The 21,574-nt window shown below is 45.4% G+C and overlaps 1 protein-coding gene across 1 annotated transcript in view; it reads left to right on the forward strand.

Annotated features, from left to right (window-relative positions):
• Positions 1-3,751: 3,751 nt before the first annotated feature.
• The window catches only part of ntn2 (netrin 2), a 51,605-nt gene continuing 33,782 nt past the window's right edge, over positions 3,752-21,574 (forward strand). Inside the window, exon 1 of the mRNA XM_084078034.1 lies at positions 3,752-4,951. Coding sequence (XP_083934160.1) covers positions 3,871-4,951 — 1,081 coding nt within the window. The 5' untranslated portion in view covers positions 3,752-3,870. The remainder of the gene's footprint in view (positions 4,952-21,574) is intronic.

Here is a 21,574-nt window from a genome sequence, read left to right on the forward strand (position 1 = left end):
TGCATTTGAAAACTTGTGAAAAACTTGTGTGGGACCTTCTGCATAATGAGTACTTTCTACTTTTGGTACTACACCACTGCTTACATCCTTCCTTCCCTCTCCTCTCACAAAGTCTCCTCCTTTCCTCCTCCATGATAAACGCTCCACTGATGGAAGCCGGGCTGCAGATGCTAATGAGGGGCTAATTCAATCAGCTGTCTCACTCTCTCTCTCTCTCTGCCCTCCCCTGTGGGCGAGCGGGGGTCGGCCCAGCCTTTTGATGGAGTGCCTCGCCTGATGAACTCCCCTGCCTGCGCGCCCACTTTAACCTTCCCCTCCTCTCAGACACCTCCCATTGATCAATGTCCTCATCCGTCCCGGGCCAGGCCCGGGCCCCTCTCCGCTCCACTCCGTTGCCAAATCATTTATGAGCCCCCCCCCCCCACTCCCATGTTCCATTTTTCATTACGGTGATTTTTACAAGGTGTGTGACTTTTATTTCATCATGTTTTTAAGGGGCGTTTAGTTTAGAAGGCGTGTCCACATGAAATGCGGCCATTTCAGGACTATACAAAACGAAGGGAAGGATACATTTTATATGATTTCTGTCTGATTCAAACTCTAATTAATGTCAAATAAAAAAAGCGGGATCAGGAAAAATATATAAAACTACCCAAGGCCTATAAGAGATATCACAAGTACTTTTTCACAACTTCACTCGCAGACAGTTTTCTCTCTGTCTCTCTCTCGCTCTCTCTCTCTCTCTCTCTCTCTCTCTCTCTCTCTCTCTCGCTCTCTCACTATCCTCTTGTTTCACACAATTCCTTCACACACTCTGTCTTTCTTTAACACCCTCTATGAGCTTGAGGAGAGAGGCCAAATGATCCGGCTTAAGCACTTGAGCAGAGAAGAGGGGCCCTGTTTTACCGGACCACTGGGCTCTTTCTCTGCTGTGTTCAGAGAGTCGCTAGCTTTGGACCCTTCTTGCAAAAAAAAGAAAAGAACGGAACTTTTGTCTTTTCTTTTGCGACTCCCTTTAAACCCGGCCTGTCTGCCTTCCTCCACTGAAGTGGATGCGGAGGCGGCCTTTTGTTCAACCAAAAGGAGAGGAGAGATGCCATAGACGGAGGAGCGCGACGAGTGGGAGAAGAGGGGCGCGAGGAGGAGGAGGAGGAGGAGGAATTGCGATTCATTGTAGCTTAATAAATTCCTCGCTAAGAGGGTCGGGGCACCTCCTCGAGCTCTCGGCTGTCAATGGGGTCCTTATAGCTTTGACACCCAGCGAAGTAAGAAGGGATTAAGGAAGGAAAAGCCCCAGGCCATATATACATCTATTTCTTTCTTTCTCTGCCTCCACATCTTTCTCTCTCTCCCTGCCTCCCTTTTTGGAACCGAGAGGCCCCCTTGTCTTGTTGTAGAGTTCTGTGAATGATGTCACTCAGGTACCTTTTTTTTTTTGTTCAAGGTTTTTTTTTATTTTATATTTTTACATACAGGTCAGTAATAAAGGCATACAAAAACAATGAATGTATGTTACCCCTCCCACCCCCCAAAGTTCACGCTCCGAAAGAGCCACAACCCTGGTATCCTATTGTACCATTAACACAAAGGACAATATAAAATATATCAAAAAATAAATACAAAAAATACAAAAAAATAAAGTATACACAGTAGGATATATATATATGATTAAAGAAGGATTTAAATTGAATTAAAAAGTAATAATAATAATAATAATAATAATAATACACAAAAAAAATAATAATACAAAAACAAATTCAGTGGGGTCAATTTATGGGTCATTAATGTCAGCAGCATTCAGTCTCTCTATATATGTTAAAAAAGGTTGCCAGATGGTGTAAAATTCCAGAGCACACCCCCTTGTGGAGTAGCGAATTTTCTCCAAAGTCAAATGATACATAACATCATTAACCCATGATTTGAAAGTTGGTGGGAGTTTTTCTTTCCATTTAAACAGTATCAGACGCCTAGCCAAAAGGGATGCAAAGGCTATCATATTCCTTTCTTGGCGACTAAATTGTACATCATCTCTTTCTTGTGGAACAACTCCAAACACTGCAATAGAAGCAGAAGGTTCTATGGGCACTTCTAACACGTCTGAGAAAGTTTTAAATATTAATTGCCAGAATGTGAATAACTTTGGGCAAAACCAGAATGCATGTGCAAGGGTGGCTTGATCATGTCTGCAACGATCACATATTGGATCCATGTCAGGCACAAATTTAGCTAGTTTTACTTTGGACCAGTGGAGGCGATGCATAACCTTAAACTGAATGATAGTATGTCTTAGACAAATTGAAGAGGAGTGTATTCTATCCAAGGCCTCCCGCCAAACATCATCAGAGATCTGTGTCCCCAAGTCTCCCTCCCATTGATTTTTTAATAAGGTTAGTGGTTCCAAATTAAATGAGTTTAATAAAGAGTAAACTGACCCAATCACCCCTTTGGAACACGGGTCAAGTTGTAAAATGGAGTCTAAAAGGGAATCTGGTGGTTGCGATGGGAAATTTGCAATAGATGATGTTACAAAATTACGAAGCTGCAGAAACCTAAAAAAGTGAGAGCGGGGTATGTCAAATTTCAGCCGTAATTGATCAAAAGACATAAAAACGCCTTCAGAGAAAAGATCACTGATTGAGGTGATCCCATTTCTAGTCCAAATGTTAAATGCTCTATCAATAATTGAAGGTTTGAAACTGTGATTTCTTGCTATAGGGGCAGAAATTGAGAAGTCAGTAAGCGAGAAGGAGCGTCTGAACTGTGTCCAGATCTTGACGGAGTGCTTAATAATTAGATTTGAGGTGTATTTGGACACAGGTTCAGCTAACGGAAGCTTGGAGCAAAGCAGGGCATGTAGGGAGGTAGGGCCACTCAGGTACCTTTTGACGCTATAGCATGGAGGTTCTTCAGCCTAATTTATATGTCGTCACATGGCGGTGTTATACTCACCAAAAATAACCAATTTTCAAGCAAAGAAAGTGTGACAATTTTCAAGCTAACGTGACACACGTCCGCTGGCTCTCTTTCTGTTTTGAGCTTGGGTATTACAACCTTTATACCAGTAGGCTGGCTGAGGTCACATGTGGCCCACTCCTTCAACCACTTAAGCAGTGATTTTTGGGGTGACTTCTGCCGTGCCACTCAAGCATGACCAGAATGCCTGGCCAGCTTCGACCTGAATGGAAGCACTGAATGAGTGGTCGGCATTAAAATTCAGGATGCAGTTGCTTTCAGCTACTAATGTCTCTCTTTAAATGGTCACTTGCTTTCTCTTGAGCCCCCCCCCTCTCTCTCAGGCTTTTAGTGAAAGGAAATGTTCATTACTCATTATTGTGTTGCATGAAAGTCTGGGTTCTACTTCCAATGTGTTTTGAATGTTGTTTTCCGAAAGGAAAATATAAAATCTTCATTTTGAAGATGCCCCCACTTATAGATATTGTACAAAATTGTTTGTTGACATCAGTCAATGACACTGACATTCTCTCTTCTTTTTATTCTTTCTCTTTGATAGGGAAAGCGGAGGTCAACTTCAAGTACGGGTCTCTGTATACTCTTCCAGTGACACACATACATACACACACTCACACGCGCACACACACACACGCACACACACCCAGGCATGTCCACATAACACACACACACACACACACACACACACACACACACACACACACACACACACACACACACACACACACACACACACACACACACACACACACACACACACACACACACATATGCACGCAAACATATCTGCAAATAAGAATATACACTTTCTTACATACAGACACTGACAGACACTGTCTCAGAGAGAGACATCTATACACACACACACACACCCACACACACGGAGGCTACCTGAACAGGATGAAGGAACCGTGGAGGAGGTTGCTGCTGATGTTGGGCCTGAGCGTCGTAGCGTCCTCCGTCCTGGTCTCCCCCCACGGCTCCACCAACCCCTTCGCCGGCCAGCAGATCCCGCTGGACCCCTGCTACGACGACGCGGGCGCCGCCCGCCGCTGCATCCCCGAGTTCATCAACGCCGCCTTCGGCAAGGAGGTGGCGGTGTCCAGCGTCTGCGGCCGCCCGCCCTCGCGCTCCTGCAGCGTGGTGGAGCGCGCCGACGACCGGCCCTCGGTGCGCACGTGCCACGTGTGCGACGCGGCCGACCCCCGGCGCGCGCGCCCCGCCTCCTACCTCACCGACCTCAACTCGGCCCACAACCTCACCTGCTGGCAGTCGGAGAACCTGCACGCCTCGCCGCACAACGTCACGCTCACGCTGTCGCTGGGCAAGAAGTTCGAGATCACCTACGTGAGCCTGCAGTTCTGCTCGCCGCGGCCCGAGTCGCTGGCCATCTACAAGAGCATGGACTACGGCAAGAGCTGGACGCCCTACCAGTTCTACTCGTCGCAGTGCCGCCGCATGTACAACCGGCCCAACAGGGCGGCCATCACCAAGCAGAACGAGCAGGAGGCGCTGTGCACCGACGGCCACACCGACCTCTACCCGCTCTCCGGCGGCCTCATCGCGTTCAGCACGCTGGACGGGCGGCCCTCCGGGAAGGACTTCGACAACAGCCCCGTCCTGCAGGACTGGGTCACCGTCACCGACATCCGCGTGGTGTTCAGCCGGCCGCAGCTGCCCCGCGAGCTGGGACTAGGCGTCGTAAGCAGCAACAACAACGGCGGCGGCGGGGGGCGGGACGACGACCCCACGTCGGTGTCGCTGGCGCTGCCCGCCTATTTCTACGCCGTGGGGGACTTCCAGGTGGGCGGGAGGTGCAAGTGCAACGGGCACGCCTCGCGCTGTCTGAAAGACAAGGAGAGTAAACTGGTGTGCGACTGCAAGCACAACACGGAGGGGCCGGAGTGCGACCGCTGCAAGCCGTTCCACTACGACCGCCCGTGGCAGAGGGCCAGCGCTCGCGAGGCCAACGAGTGTCTGCGTAAGTTTCTGACCCCCTTTTTTGACAATGTTTAGATTCATCATGTTGCAGAATGGACCGTTTTCAATGCTGTATTTCCTGTGTAACACATTGAGCAATTCTCTCAGTTCAGTCAGATAACTCACAAATGTATTGAACCAATATTATAGAATGAGAATACAAGTGTGGATGTAATATTTTATCTTGGCGTGCAGGCAAGACAACCATCATTAACCTTTAAGAGCAGGGAGACAGAGCTACAATAACAACCCCCTATGGGGAACAGAACCAATAGCAGAGCCCACTGGTGGTGCTGGGGTGGTGCTGGGAGCAAACGCTGCATGACAACACCCATAACACACAAAGCGGATGGAACACATATTTTAGATGAGCTTAAATAACCCGCCCGATTGGACAGCTGATTGCCACGTCGCGTATGACGTATGGGGTCTGCATGACGCTGTATACAGCCACATAGAATGAGCATGCATGAAACCTCTCGAGTGTATGCTGCCTGAACCAACTTGCAGGCTACGTATCATTGCTGCCACCCATGGCCAAAAGTTATTATAACAGAATAATAGGGTCTGGAACATGACGGCGCTACATCTTTAGTATGTATTGTAATTCTCTCTGATATTGCATCCTAAATCTGGCTTCACAGCTTGTTTGGAAATGGCGTATGGAGATGAATGCTGCACAGAATATAAATAGCATGCAGTGTACTATACGTCAATTCAATGGCTGCCGTTAGAAGATCATGTAAATGTTATATGACCGAGAGACAAGTTCATTTTGTTGAATATCCTATTTTTAGGCCACCCTCTCTCTCTCTCTCTCTCTCTCTCTCTCTCTCTCTCTCTCTCTCTCTCTCAATCTTTTTCTTGCCCTCACCATGAATGAAGGAGGCATATTCTCTGCTTGTGACAGGCCCCTCAATGCAGCTCAGAATGTCTAATGAGGGAATGGGACGAGTGAGCCCTGTTGCACACCCATCAGCTGTGTGTTTGTGATGCAAGAAGGGAAGCCGAAAGGAACTTCTGTTGCTTAGCTCAGAAAGCATTGGAATAATTAGCAAAATGTTCCATTAGCAGCCTTGAAACTGAGCAGTCTCCTTTGTGTCTCTGAAACGCCACTGAATCTGTACAGAAACTTTTACTCCGGTTATGACACTATGGTAAAAAAATCTGTGAATCAGTTTTTTAGCCATTACCCTTGGCTGCCGTGACATTGTCCTTGTTCGTCAATAGAAGCATATAAAAAGGCAATAAAGTGAACTTAATTTTATGATTTGTATTTAACTGGTGCAAGAGGAAGAGAAACAGAGAGAGAGGAAATTAAATGGAGTTTTGATGACCCCTTTATGACTGTCATATGGATAAACATAAAAAACGTGGCCAGATGAGCTTGTGTTTAGACAGGTGAAGAGTTTTCCTGGTTTTTGGTGGCATATAGTAGTGGTTTTGCTGGCGAACTTGGCAGTGCCTCTCAAAACACAGGCCCCTCCCTACCCCGTATTTCCCGTCAGACTTAACTTTAGAGCAAACCCTTTTACTGTTCCTTTATTGAAACATGCCTGCTGCACTCCACTGATGTTTTCTGGACTTGTGTGCAGAGTTAAAAAAAAGAGTCTCTCTCCCTCTCTCCCTTATGAACAAGTCTAAACACTGGATGACAACAGCTCCAGTCATTGGCACTCCACTGCGGCTAAGTCATCCAAGAATGTTATTTGGCAGTGATTGCCTTTTACCTCTAGACATGCTTAGAAGAAGAAGAAAAAAAAACACCCAGACATGTTCTGAAAGCTTGCCAAGTGAAATTACAGTAATTTTTGTGACTTGTTAACCCGTTAAGACCGGGAACGTATCTGTGTGTCATTTTTAGATTTCTTTGGCTATTCAAAAATAGCAGATATACAAGCTCATAGCGCGGCACAGAGTGCCGAGCTTGTAGATCTGCTATTTTTGAAAAATCATGAAAATTTGTGCAAATATTTGATTTTTTATTTATTTTTTGACGGACATTTGTAACTCAAATCTTTGCTTCTGGGGGTTCCTGGACCTAAACATTTTACAAATGTTCGCTTTAAAAAATATATAATCCAAGATGTTGCCACGAACTTTCACAATTTGTCTAAAATAGCAGATCTACAAGCTTGTATATCTGCTATTTTTTAATATAGCCAAAGACATCTAAAAATGACACACAGACGCGTTCCCGGTCTTAATGGGTTAATGTAAACGGATTACCTTTGTACTGGGCTAGGACCGCCGTATGATAGCTAGGGCGAACGTAGATTTTTTTTCCTCGTAATCTAATATCAAGCCCATAAACCCTTTTCAGCAACGTACAAAAGCTTTGGTAACGATGACAGAACAGTCATCTATTTATTCATACAGAAATTTGTTGTCAAAAAAATTATTGCTGTGTGGTAGTTTCGGCGGTGGAGTTTCACTGTTTTCATAAAACAGACGTAGTAGGTGGAACCTAATTCAGCTCAATTTTGCCTGTCATAAAAATGTGTTGGCGTAGGAAAACAACACCATATTAGAAGCCACTGTCCGCCTTTTAACCTTTCCCCGTTACAAAATTAAATTACCAGTGCACAGGAAGAGAAAAAAATAAAAGTTGTGTAGTTGAACATTGAAAAACAGTGTATATTTTTCTAACATGTTGTAATTGCCCTGTGTGTGCTGGCCTGAAATCATATTTAGCATTGAGCGGTGCCAGATCTGCTTATGGGGAAAGAGAGAGAGAGAGAGAAGAGTGAAAGAGCCAAAAGAAAAGCATCAGAGTGCTCCGCTTATCCAACTGTTTTTCTGCCTCTTTCTCCTGTTAAAGTGCACCCCCCCCCCCTTCCCTCTCTCGCTCCCACCCACCCGCCTACCCAATACAACAATATCCTGTAAAACCATCGGTGTGCTCTCGCTCGTCCCTTCTTCGCACACACCTCCTCTTTCCCTATATGTCCTTATGTCGTTGTTTCCGGAAAGTTCCGCCCCTGTTTCCCGTACATATAGCCCCCTTCTCAGTGGGATTGATATGTCACCTCCATCCATGACTCTTGGACTCAAACAAGCACGCCTGCGCCGGCCAACTTCTGCTGACTTAATCCCAGTGCCGATACAGGGCAGTAAAAAGCTAATGCTCGTCACACGCTATACCTGATCACATATCCGGATATATGCCGAAATGTCGGTCCCAGGTGTCTCCGCGTTTCCATGTGTCAAAAGCCCTCTTTATGGCCCTATTCCGGTATATCTCCACCATAGGACGGGCTCCAGAATATTCTGGAAATAGCAGGAGAGCATTTAAAGTCTCTGCAATCGGAAGCGTATTCTTATAACGTCCCCTCCCTTTTGTTGATTTCTCAGCGTGGCTATTTCCTTCTGGTGTGGCTGAAGAAAAAAGAAAAAGAAAAGTAGTAGGCCACTGTATGAGCCCTGTGGGACACACCTCTGTGGCAGCATTGCCAGAGGTGCGGCCAAGTTGCGTGTGTTTTGACTGGGTAAGTGTGTGTGAGAGTGGCATGTTATGGAGCTGAGGGGGTCCCTCGGGTCTCACCAGAGAGCCTTCCTCTGTGGGCCCCGGAGCGTTTGGGTTGGAGGGAGATTCTGGCTGGGGCGTAGGCTCAGGTCGTGACCCTCGATCGGATGATGACAAGGTTAAGTTGACAGGGAGAGTCTTGTGGGAACATGAAATGCGTAATGCAGACTGGTGTGGGTAGATACAGTATTGAGCCAAATCAATAACATGGCCTCCACCCCAATTCAAGAGCAAGGGCTTTCAGTGCCGTATTCGCGATGCCCTTTTGGCATAACAGTACACGATCACACTTGTCATACAACATTTCAGGCTAATTTCATAAGATTTCACACAATTCTGTCAGAGAAAAATAACAGGCCCTGTAGCCCATTGGTTCTCAAACGTTTTCATGTCAAGGACCCCCAAATTGACACTTATTAGCCCGCGGACCCCCATTTGAAAAGATATGCCAGGGACCCCCATAAGGGGGTATACCCATATAACCATTTGGTTCCATTTGTACACTCAGACCCATAAGGGTCCATTTGGTTCCTAACTATCCATCATTTAGCTGGGGACCCCCTGGAACTCCCTCAAGGACCCCTGGGGGTCCCCGGACCCAACTTTGAGAACCAATGCTGTAGCCTACGTATAAAGTGTTATTGCCACGTTGGATTAAAATATTGTATTGTCTTTTGCTTTACCAATCTTGTCTCTAGCCTTGAGCACACCACTGTCTGCAATCAACATTATTATTATTATTATTCACTCTAGCTTAGTATTGCAACAGCGGCAAATGGTCTGTTTGATTGTTCACCGATCTCACTGTTTGACATGCCCCTCGTCAAGAGATTACTGTCTGGGCTCTCTTGGCAAGCTGCAGGGACCGTCTCCAGACACAAACCATGAACACACACGCCTCTCCCTGCCATGACTCCTGCCCAAAGACATTGGTATACAAATCCCGGGCTCTAGCAGTTGGAGAGGGCTAGCCTAGTAAAAAGGAGCACGTCTTGTTTGCTTTGAGAAAGACATGATGGAAAAACGCTATGATTTATCTACTCGGTCAGAGCCAGATGAGAAAACCGGGAAACAGTGGACTAGATGAGAGCTGTTTAGTTACCGGTACCGATAAAACATGCACATTTTGGGGTCGTGGGTGGCGGAGTGAGTCCTGAGAATTGAAACGGTCCACCCAAACCCACTATACGTGTACGTAATGAATCCATCGAGACCGGGAACACATCTGTGCCATTTTAAGATTTCTTTGGCTATTCAAAAATAGCAGATATACAAGCTCACAGCGCGGCACTTGTACATCTTCTATTTCTGGAAACTTATTTTTGAAGCAAACATTTGTAACTCAAATCTTTGCTTACATTCTACAAATGTATTTTTTTTTTGAAAAAACGTATGTTGCTATACATCAGTGGTTCTCAAACCTTTTCATGCAAGGACCCCCAAAATGATATGTATTTGTCCGTGGGCCCCCATCTCAAAATGTTTTTGTCCCAGGGACCCCCCCCAGAAGCAAAGATTTGAGTTACAAATGTTCACTTTAAAAATATATATTTACATTCAAAGATTTGCACAAAGTTTTCAAGCTTTTTCCAAAAAATAGCAGATCTACAAGCTCATAGCGCGGCACTCTGTGTTGCGCTATGAGCTTCTATATCTGCTATGTTTAAATAAATCTAAAATGACACAGATGCGTTCCCGGTCTTAATGGCTTAACCCTTTAAGACCTGGAACGTATCTGTGTCACTTTAGATTTCTTTGGCTATTCAAAAATAGCAGATATACAAGCTCATAGCGCGGCACCGAGTGCCGCGCTATGAGCTTGTAGATCTGCTATTTTTGAAAAATCGTAAAAAATATTTTTTAAATATTTGTTTCCGTTTTTTTTTTTTAGGATTTTGAAAATGTTTAGAAGTGGCCTCAGGTCTTAACGGGTTAAACTATCTCTATGGGGAGTCAATGGCACTTGTTCTCTGTGGCTACACTACATCAGGCAAAGAGGGCAACGTGACTTTTTGACTTGATGATAATTTATGGTCGAGCAACAGCAGCCCCGCTTCTCTGGCTCTCTGCTTCGTAGCTACAGTACCACGGTCCTGTGTTTGGCTGTGTCACACAAGGACCTTCAGTTCTCTCCAGTCCTCACTCACTCCCTCATTAAGGACCCAGGCCTGCTGGGTTCTGTTGGACCCGGGCTCGCTCGCCGTAAGTCCCAGAGTATCACTCTGGGACACCACCGAGCTCGAGGGCCAGACACCATCCATCGCTAATGGAGCAGCCGAGCCAAACCCCACTCCCAGCGCGTAGCAGCACCGGGTCGGTCACGCTGTTTTCCATTCATAGCATTACGCACAGGAGAGAGGTCACGGCAAGGTTGTTTGACTGGCCACGTGGGACGATTTGTCAAATATACACAGGTGAGGTGAGCTAGTAGTAATAGCGATGGTTGTGTCTGCGCCCGGGGTGTGGTGTTTGTTGGATATTTTTATAGGACGTTTTGGCACGCCCAACCTGGTTCTGGAATGAGAGGTATGGTGGTTCGAGAGGGCATCTGTTTTTTGGCTTTATGTTTTCTCTACAAGTTAACCCTTTAAGACCGGGAACGCGTCTGTGTGTCATTTTAAGATTTCTTTGTGTGCCGCATGAGCTTGTAGATCTGCTATTTTTTGAAAATATTTGTAACTCAAATCTTTGCTTCTGGGGGGTCCATGGAACAACATACAGTATTTAATGTTTTTATTTTAAAGATGTATATTCAAAGATTTGCACAAATTTTCACAATAAAAAAAAAAAAGTGCCGCGCTATGAGCTTGTAGATCTGCTTTTTTTGAATAGCCAAAGTCATCTTAAAATGACACAGATGCGTTCCCTTCCAGGTCTTAATGGGTTAAGGGAGATCCTGTTAAATTAAACTCAATCACCAATGTAACTCAAATTATTTCTCATATTCTACTTACGCTGCCATTACACATCTATCCATGTAATTAGACTGAAGGGAATTCCCCCCGAATTCTTAAAAGCTGCTAACCCCTTTATATAATAGATGCTATTAGATCATGTCTGACATGCTAATGAAGCTAGTGTTTGAATTGAAATCAGAGGCACAGAGGAGGAAAGGAGCCGTGAGGTGACCTTTGGAGAGGCACCGTTTGCAGTTGGCTCAGCCTCTGTTTTTTGGAATCTATTAAGTGGAATTAGGGGGATTTTAACCGATGGGTTGCTTGCCGAGAGAAGCGCGATCCAGGAGGCGTGCCCGTGCGTGTGTATTTGTGTGTCAAACGGTAAAGGCCGGCCAGGAATAAGGCTCGGACTAAGCTGTCACATCTATGCGTAGCTGTGGAAACTCTGAAAAACACGGCCATCGCAAACTTTCTTTAATTCTCTTTTTTAATTTCATTTTCCTTTTTCTGTTGCTTTCTCTTTCGCTCTCTGATCTCTCTCTGAACATCCCACTCTGCCTCTCCTTTCCCACTCTGACAAGGGGCAGATGGTTAAGTGATGCTAATTACAATTACAAAAGTGGTGCTCCATCTTTTCTCAGCATTCTCTCCCCTCCTCGTCTCCCGGCAAGGGCAGGCAGAGGTCAGCCTGCATGTTCCCATCCTACAAACATATTTATCAAGACACATTTTCTGATGGTCGATCAAGAAATGATCTCATTCTCCCTCGCTCGCACATACCCTTAGCATATAAGCTCTCTCTCTCTCTCTCTCTCTCTCTCTCTCTCTCTCTCTCTCTCTCTCTCTCTCTCTCTCTCTCTCTCTCTCTCTCTCTCTCACACACACACACATTAACAGGCACACGAAAATAGGCTCAATTTGTAAAGGTTGCATGATTATGCTAAATTGAATAAAGACTCAAGAGTTCATGCTTTCTCAATCAAACACTTGGAAAGCAGCGTGGTGTGTCAGCTTGTATTCCAACTCTTCGTCATTTCTTCCAAAGAAAAACAACAATAATTCTGCCAATAACAAGCAGATATGCAAACCAATAATTAGCATTTTGTGGTAATTATTCATAATTAATTGGAACAAAAGCATGTACACCATTAAATACTTAGTTGCACACTGGTGTTGCATGGCGTAAATAGCAGATATACAAGCTCACAACGCGGCACATTCGTGACGCGTTGTGACCTTGTAAATCTGCTATTTACTGAGCATGACACCGGCACGCTAGTACCAAGTATAACTGCGGCTTGACTTCGGAGCTCTCTTTCAATCACGCACGCTGCCTAGCTTTCAAAGTCACAGCTGCTTTAATGCTCTGGTAGACTAGTGTCCAATACAATGTGGTTGAAGTTCCCGTGTCCAACCCTAGAGGGCAATGTGACATGAACCTCAGACACCAGATACAGGATGTCTTGGTAAAAAAAGAGAGCAAGAGCTGAGTTGTTGTTATTACATGTATGTGCCATGTTCCTGCTTTTGCTAATTGACTCAAAGAACCCCCACCCCACCCACCCACACACACACACTCACACACACACACACGCACACATACACACACACGGACACGCACACACCACCCAGCCAACCCCGCCACCTGTCGCTGGAGGCTATAGTGGGGACTCGACACTTCAATTACTTACAGCGTGACACCCAAATGAGCAGGGGAGATTGAGGGTGGGGGTGTTTGGAGGGTTTGCAGAGGTTTAAGAGGGAGAGAGAGTAAAGGGAGAGGTGGGGGGGGTGGTGGGGGGGGGGGGCATTGAAAAAGAAACCTCCTGTGCTTTCAAATAATTACACAGGCGAGGAATGTTGTTCCAAAATCAGCAGCCCTATGAAATGATGCCTTTGGGGCGCTTAGCGTGAGACGCAGGAGCTAAAGCGTAGTGAGGCTGACAAGCATGAGCGGTGTGTGTTTGTGTGTGCATGTGTACACGTGTCGTGTGTGTGTGTGTGTGTGTGTGTGTGTGTGTGTGTATACTGTATGTGTGTTATGGGTTTTTGAAACAAAAAAGGTTTCCGCGCTGTTGGGCCAGAGACAAGCTTTCTCTTGCTTTTGGCTTTTTTTTTGGCGTTGAGTTCTACTTTTATTCACTCTTACTTATTATTACAACTTTGGGCAAGTGGAGTGGTTTAACCCAGCTGACAAGGGGGATCAATTTGGCCAGTGGGGAGTTAAGGCACTTCTCCTGCCATGAAGTCACCCGCTATAGGGCTTTGTGGAAACATGTTGAAATCAATATTTAGGACGGCAAACAGCGTTAATCTGTGTGTGTGTGTGTGTGTGTGTGTCTGTGTCTGTGTGTGTGTGTGTGTGTGTGTGTGTGTGTGTGTGTGTGTGTGCGTGCGTGCGTGCGTGCGCGCGCGCGCGTGTGTGTGTGTGTGTGTGTGTGTGTGTGTGTGTGTGTGTGTGTGTGCGCGCACAGCAGGTATGCGTGTATGCACGTACTACAAGACCCACATTGAATCTAGCCCTGCGATCTGCGATGCTGCGTTTCATCTGTGTGCCAAAGCAAACTGCAGTATAGTGTACCCAGCCTGCTCGCTCTGCTAGCTGCCCGCACACTCCCGTGCCCCCACCAGCTCTCACACAGATGGTAGCAATCACCAGCCGAGGTGCCCAAACGCTGCCGATGTTCTTTATCCCCTCTCTCGCTGTCTGTCTGTCTGTCTTGTCTGTCTGTCTCTGTCTGTCTGTCTGTCTGTCTGTCTCCCTCACCCGACCCAACCTAATTGAATTTTGTTGAGGTTCCCAGCTGTCCCTCAGCGTCACATTCAGCACATGATATATCTTACAGTACATCTTCCTTTACATGAAGGACTGGACTACTTCTTCTTTTTTTTGCTGAAGTTGCTGTTTTGAGAGCCTCCTGTCAGAAAATATCCTGCTCGCTGCTTCTTTTTATGCTATATTAGAGTCCTCTGTGCGCTCTCTGCCCCCCTCCCTTAAAGCGTTCTTGTGAAAATATGTGGTTTGGGGCCGTCAGCCGGTGTTGGTGGTGGCAGCTGGATCCAGAGCGCTGTGGAGAGGAAAGCGTGTGTCTGTCTGTCTCTGTCTCTGTCTGTCTGTGAAGGACAGAACCAGCCCTCTTCCCACTCTTCTTCTTCGTCTTCAGTTTGTTTAGCTGTGGTTTTGCTGTCTGGGGTTGACACGGACTGTCTAGATTGTTGGCTGCATTCACGCTGCTCATACTTGACTGTGTGTGTGTGTGTGTGTGTGTGTGTGTGTGTGTGTGTGTGTGTGTGTGTGTGTGTGTGTGCGTGTGCGTGTGTGCATATCTGTGTGTACGCATTCGTGTCTGCAAGAGCGTTTACCCCAAACATCCTACACATGCTGTCGGTTATATAGAGTGTGAACGGACAGGTCTGGTGTCAGTGGTTAAAAGAACTGTGGAGTAGTGTATGCAACCAACTAAGCCCTACAGTATGTACTTTGTGGTACGACTAATTGATAAAATAACCAATCTACACAGCCCTCTTTTAGCAATTTCTGATTATTGTGAATTTTTCGGAATCATTTTGAATTGTTTTGAATTTGTTTGATAAGGGTTAATGTGGTTAAGGCTTCAGGATTGATATAGTTTTACTCTCTGCCCCCACCCCCCTGCACCCTCTCTTTATAGCAGTGGTACAATTGATATGTGTCTAGCCGTGGGCGCAGACCCCATCTGAAAAGATGTTGTACCAGGGACCCCCATAATAGTAGATTTGTACTGGAGAAAAAAAAGAGAAAGTTATTCAATTTTTTTTGACCGGCTGTTGTCAAATAGCCGAAGTATAAAATAGGACCCCTGGGGGTCCCCAGACCCCACATTGAGAACCAGTGCTTTCAATTCAATTAAATTCAATTTTATTAAAGTGTCAAATCACAACAAGTTGTCTCAAGACACTTTACCCGACATTCCCACCCTGAGCAAGCAATTTTGCGACAATTTTGTGGCAACGAAAAACTCCCCCTTAACTGGAAGAAACGTCAGGCAGACCCTAGGAGCCTTCTGCCTCGACCGTGTCGGGGGGAAAGAAGAGAGAGAGAGGGAGAGACAGAGGAGAGACAGAAAGAGATACAAGTAGTAACAATAACAATAGTAGCAAATATAATAGTGTAAGATAGTATATGATAATATAATATAGTACATAGTTTAGTCCAGCACCCACCACATTGGCCGCTCCATAGCTACACAGTACACACAATGCGCTGATCAGAGTTATTTAAAGGCCCTTTTTAGTGTGCTGTATATATATATGCCACGTGTTGACAGCGGTCAGTCCTCTGTGGCACAGCGTGTGAGGGTGAGACATAACTTTGTTCTTGAACATCACTCCAGACAGTGACTCCACACTCCAGTTGCTTCAAGTGTTTTCCATTGCACAGATGCTGTGTCCTGGCCACACTGTACAACCATTGCCAAACAACTGTTTTTTCATTGGAATGCTGAGCAAGATTCAAGAAGTTTTTGTTTGTCACTGACTTATACACGTACAGCAGCGAAATGTTGTGGGGAAACGAAAAATATATTAAAGCAAGAAAAAAATAACAATAGAGTAATAAAATATACAAATATAAAGTGATAGGGCTATACACTAATACTTAGGGACTTCTTAGAGACGCACAGTAATGTAATTAGCAGTGTTTCCGTGTGCAGCCAATTTCTGATCAAAAACAGCAATGTTCACCCAAATGTGCAAAGTGACCATGTGCAGATGTACAAAGCAACAGGATCAATCTAATGTGCAAGTATCGGTATACAGTACTTAGTAGCAGTAGTTTGCTTAGTTGTGAGATCACTGAAATACGGCTACATAGTTTTACGGATGATGTGGCAATTTAAAGTATTTTTCTTACCTTTTGGATGTTTAGAAGAACACAGAACACGAATGAATCCTGTCACCAAGGAGATTATAAATCATGTTATGCTGCTGGAAGATGCAAATTCTCAGGATCGAACCGGGAACTTTCCTATTCCCAATCAGCCGCTCTACCTCCTGAGCCACTGCTACCCCACTGGAGGTTGCCCCCCTCCCTATTCTGGGCCACATCATCACCCACATGTCACTGTAAACCCACCAAATATGTGATTTATACTGCCATGCATGTTGCGGGTACGAAAATACAGAGTGAACATAAGAAAACACATGCCTGAAGGTAAGGTTTCTTTAGTATTCATTTTCTGTGGTCACGTTGGTATTTTTTACACGCTACGCTCCATTCAGCCGCTTTCCACTTTCCAAACCGACCCGGGGCATCACGTTACGTCTTCCTGCGGGCGCACGATTTGTCGCGGTACAGTGGTGTACGTGCACGACGAGCATCGTGACTGTCTTTGACTGTTGTTGTGACAGTCAAAAGTGACCCCTCCATTTATAAGCCGGTCGCCTGGGTAATTTGCGATTGTGTAACAAGTCTCAGTCCCATTCTAACCCATGCCATGTATTTCCACTGGAAAAAGAGGAGGGTGGGAGGGGAGGGGGGCAGAGATAACACTGTTTAGATGTGGAGCAGTGAACTAGACCAGTGAGAGGGAGCAGAGCTGACACCAAGTATAGGCCCCCCCAACCTGGCAACCATCCAGACTAATCTCGTTAAAATCTTCTCCTGCCCGACACCATCCAGAGAGACACAGCAAGAGAGAGAGAGAGAGAGAGAGAGAGAGAGAGAGAGAGAGAGAGAGAGATAGAGAGACACAGCAAGAGAGAGAGAGAGAGAGAGAGAGAGAGAGAGATAGAGAGACACAGCAAGAGAGAGAGAGACAGAGAGACACAGCAAGAGAGAGAGAGACAGAGAGACACAGCAAGAGAGAGAGAGATAGAGAGAAACAGAGAGAGAGAGAGAGAGAGAGAGAGAGAGAGAGAGAGAGAGAGAGAGAGAGAGAGAGAGAGACAGAGAGAGAGAGAGAGGGGCTGGATGGAGGGGTTGTCAAGAACGAGGACAGAGATAAATGAGGAGAAGGACAGAAAGGAAGAATTGAAGAGTGAAAGTAGAAGGAAAGAGGAAAGTAGAAAAGGGGGCCAGAGAAAGTGAGAGGGGGTGAGAGAGAGAGAGAGAGAGAGAGAGAGACTGAAGAGGAGGGGTGGGAGAGAGGAATTAAGGGGGACTCTCTTGGTTCAAAAGGGCTCCCAAGAGCCGTCTCTTAAGCCCACGGGCGTGTGGCTAACCGCAGAAACCAGCAGAGTGGGGGTCAAGGAGGGGTGGGCCGCAGACACTGAGACATGGTGTCGGGGCTGGGAGTGAAGGGTGTGTGTGTGTGTGTGTGTGTGTGTGTGTGTGTGTGTGTGTGTGTGTGTGTGTGTGTGTGTGTGTGTGTGTGTGTGTGTGTGTGTGTGTGTGTGTGTGTGTGTGTGTGTGTGTGTGTGTGTGTGTGTGTGTGTGTGTGTGTGTGTGTGTGTGTGTGTCAGTCAATGGGACTACTATTGGTCCCATTGTGTATATAACATAAAGTCTATTTTCTCTGTTACTTGTGACATACTGTGTACATGATATACAGTCTGTTGTTATTCCTGAGCTTTATTTCTGTATTTGTGACTGTTGTCTACAGGTGCCTCATTACGGAGTACACCCTTAAAAGTAAAAGAGCCCCAAGGAAACGTTTGGGGTCATATAATATAAACACAACTTTGAGGCTTAACTTTCCCTTTTTCTTTTGTAAGTCTTCCTTAGTTGGCACTGGACGTTTGAGTGTGGTCACTTGTTCTTCTCCAGTGGTCTTGTGCGTGTGTGCGCGTGTGCGTATGCGTGTGCGTGCAGTGGTGCAAAGTAACTAAGTACATTTACTCAAGTACTGTACTTAAGTACAATTTTGAGGTACTTTTACTTTACCGGAGTATATTCAATTGTCTATACTTTTACTTTTATTCCACTACATCTCAGAGGCAAATATTGTACTTTTACTCCACTACAATTATTTGAAACCTTTAGTTACTAGTTACATTGCAGATATAAATATATTACATTATAAAACATACATGATCCACTTTAGCCCTATCTTATATTTGAGTACTTTTCCCACCACTGTGCGTGTGTGCGTGCATGTGTGTGTGTGCCCACACACAGACACACACACAACCTGCACGTGTGCGTGCGGATGTCTACCCTGTACTCTGGCTTGGCTCTAATGAGGAGCTAATTAACCGGGTGCTCCTCCTGGTGTGCTGAGCAGGTGGCTGGAGTGACCAGGCGGAACACAGCCCATAACACACACACACACACACACACACACACACACACACACACACACACACACACACACACACACACACACACACACACACACACACACACACACACAGAACACAGAACACAGAACACACTCACCGCACAGGATGGCAGAGGCCCACATAGCGGAGCCTTTTTTTTTGGCCAGCCGGAGGGCACCCAGGGGGGGTTGCAGCAGGTCTGGACCACAGCCTGGACCATAGAGGAGAAAGGTGGTGGTGGTGGTGGGAGTGCATGCGGCCCTCCAATTTTCAAGGACCAATTTTAGCCATGGGATTTGGGTTTTGTGCAGGCGTCCAAAATCAATTGGCTGTGCTCACTGGCTTGGCCGCATGGGCCAAGCTGAGGGGAAAAATGAGGTTAGATCTATCCCTGACATATGGAAGGGAATGGAGAGGCTCATGTGTACTCCCAACGCAACGCAGCTTGCATTATTATTATTTATTTGTGGAGCACACTCTTTATGGGGCAATTTGTCATAGCATGCTTGACAGATTGTTGCGTGTTGTTACCCAGAGCTGGTTTAGTTGTGGAGACAGACATATTCACTGAGCCGGACTGGTTAAGTGTCTTTGCAGTCGACGCACGCTATTGTGCGTCGATAGCGTGTCTTCTAAATCCTAACAGTTTTCTGAAAAAACGTATGTTGCTATATCAGTGGTGCTCAAACTTTTTCACGTCAAGGACCCCCAAAATGATATGTTTTGGCCGCAGACCCCCATCTCAAAATATTTTGTTCCAGGGACCCCCAGAAGCAAAGACTTTAGTTGTGCTTTAAGAATATATATATTCAAAAATATGCAAAAATTGTGACACACACTCATATATAGCTAAAATCTAAAATGAAACAGATGCTTTCCCGGTTTTAATGGGTTAAACCAGAGCGACTTACAGTCAGCAAGGTAAACACGAGGTAATACATCAAATGCATAGAAATGGTAATCTAGGATAGTAAGTAAACCAAGAATAAATAATGTATAGATTGAAACTATACAAGCTATAGGATGCCGGGTCAACAAATGAACCTGGCATCTATCTACATAACATGCTATCTAAACAGAAGGTCACCGCCTCCCGACCGCGGTCTATGTGTAAGAGTCCCTGAGCAAGACCCCTAACAGCTCCCCTACCCGAGTGCTCATCATGACCACGTGATCAGCCACCAGCTGGCTGAAGATGAAACAGAATGTAGGGATTAACTCCCTTTCCCTATCTGAGAAACTTCCAAAATAAATGTTCGGTTTGTGTGTTTGTAGCATAGACTGTAAAAAGAATGGACAGCGTTACGCCAATTGACAATACAGACCATAAATGAAGCCTATTTTTTCAGCAATTTCAAATCCGCCATCTTTCTATATCGCGTCATATCCTACCCAGCCGGAAATTAATGCTATTGGTTGGGTAGCTTGTCAATCAAGAGCGGGGGCCTGTATCTCTTTTTTGTATCTATTTTTGTGTCAAAGTCCTTTACCTTTTGTTTCCACACAAGGAACCAGTTCTGTACGCAAAAATGGGTCAGAAGAGAAGCGCTCGCCTCATTATCCCAGATAGCGGTTAGTTTGGTTTGTTAATGAATTGAAAAATGACCTTCAGTGTGTTTAGATATTCCCACTAAGCCACGCGTGCGTCTGTGTGTGTGACCGCACGTGCAAGCACTTCAAAACAAACCTATAAACATTCCAGTATCCTGGGGCAGCTGCAGCTCTATAAGGTGACGTTAACCGTGCGCTATACTTCGCTCACGTTCACTCACGCGTGTCGTGCACACCGTTACAAACTTGAGGCCAAACTGATATTCCATCACTCACTCACTTTCACTCAGGTGTTCGTCCTCGTTCCTCTCACTTCCTGTACTGTCAGTCACTCATTTAAAAATAGATCGTATTTGATTTCGTGTTTGTATAAATGTACATTTAACATGTCGTTACCTTCCTAAAATAATGTCCTAAGTCGTTTTTTTTAAGGATTTTTTTATTTTTGCCTAAATCATCTCTTCATGACACTGGCCACCTCTGGTAAAATCGCCTATATGCTATATCCTTATTGAAAAGAAAAAAGTGTGACCTAGGCCATTTTATGTTGCCTAAGTCAAAGACGATGTGACTTAGGCCCATTTTGTTTGGCCTAAGTCACATTGTCTTGTGAGTGTGTTACGTTTACAATTGCCTAAGTCAAAACATAAATTGGCCTACAGTCATTTAATGACAAGTCATTTAATCCTCTTATGTTACATAATTGACAGACAGGGTTATTTGTATGTCAATAGTGATATATTGTTATAAACGTTTGGGTGAAATTGTTAAGGTCAAGTAGGTTATTAAGGTCAAGTAGGTTATTGTGGGCCAGCAATGTTTGGAATTAGCCAATCAGGATCGAATAGGAAAAATCGGACAGATCCGTCTTGATCATTTGACTATAGAGATAATGTGTACTAATTTGCGTGATGTTTGGACAAAAAATGTAGGAGTGGCACTTTCACCACCAAAACCCGATATTGATCATTGTTCATTCTATAGCTAGAATGCGGTTTAGGCCTGTGTGTTTTTTTTTGGTCTGCTGATGATATCGGACGATCAGACGAAGCTCCCAACCAGTAAGTAAGTGTGTCCATGAGAGGAGGAGACCCCTGTGCGTTTAGGCCAGGGGGAGAGTAAAAAAAGAAAAGAGTGATCCACTGGCTTTCATGTTCTGCTAGGTGTTAATGGACACAAGTGCTCACAGCTGTGTGTGTTTGAGACGTTTGATCATAATCACAAGCCCCCCCCCCACCCAATCCTCCTTTTTAGACCCACCGCCAATCCCCCCAGCCCCCCCTCATTGCAGTAGGTGTGCGCTTTGTCACATTCCTCTCACTAAGAAGTTAGACAAGCTGTTTGGGTGTTCACATGCACACATACGCTGAAGATTATAATATACGTAGATACTTAAACACACACACATGTA

This window comes from Gymnoscopelus microlampas (assembly GCF_963454915.1).
Source record: "Gymnoscopelus microlampas genome assembly, chromosome: 14".
Lineage (NCBI taxonomy): Eukaryota > Metazoa > Chordata > Actinopteri > Myctophiformes > Myctophidae > Gymnoscopelus > Gymnoscopelus microlampas.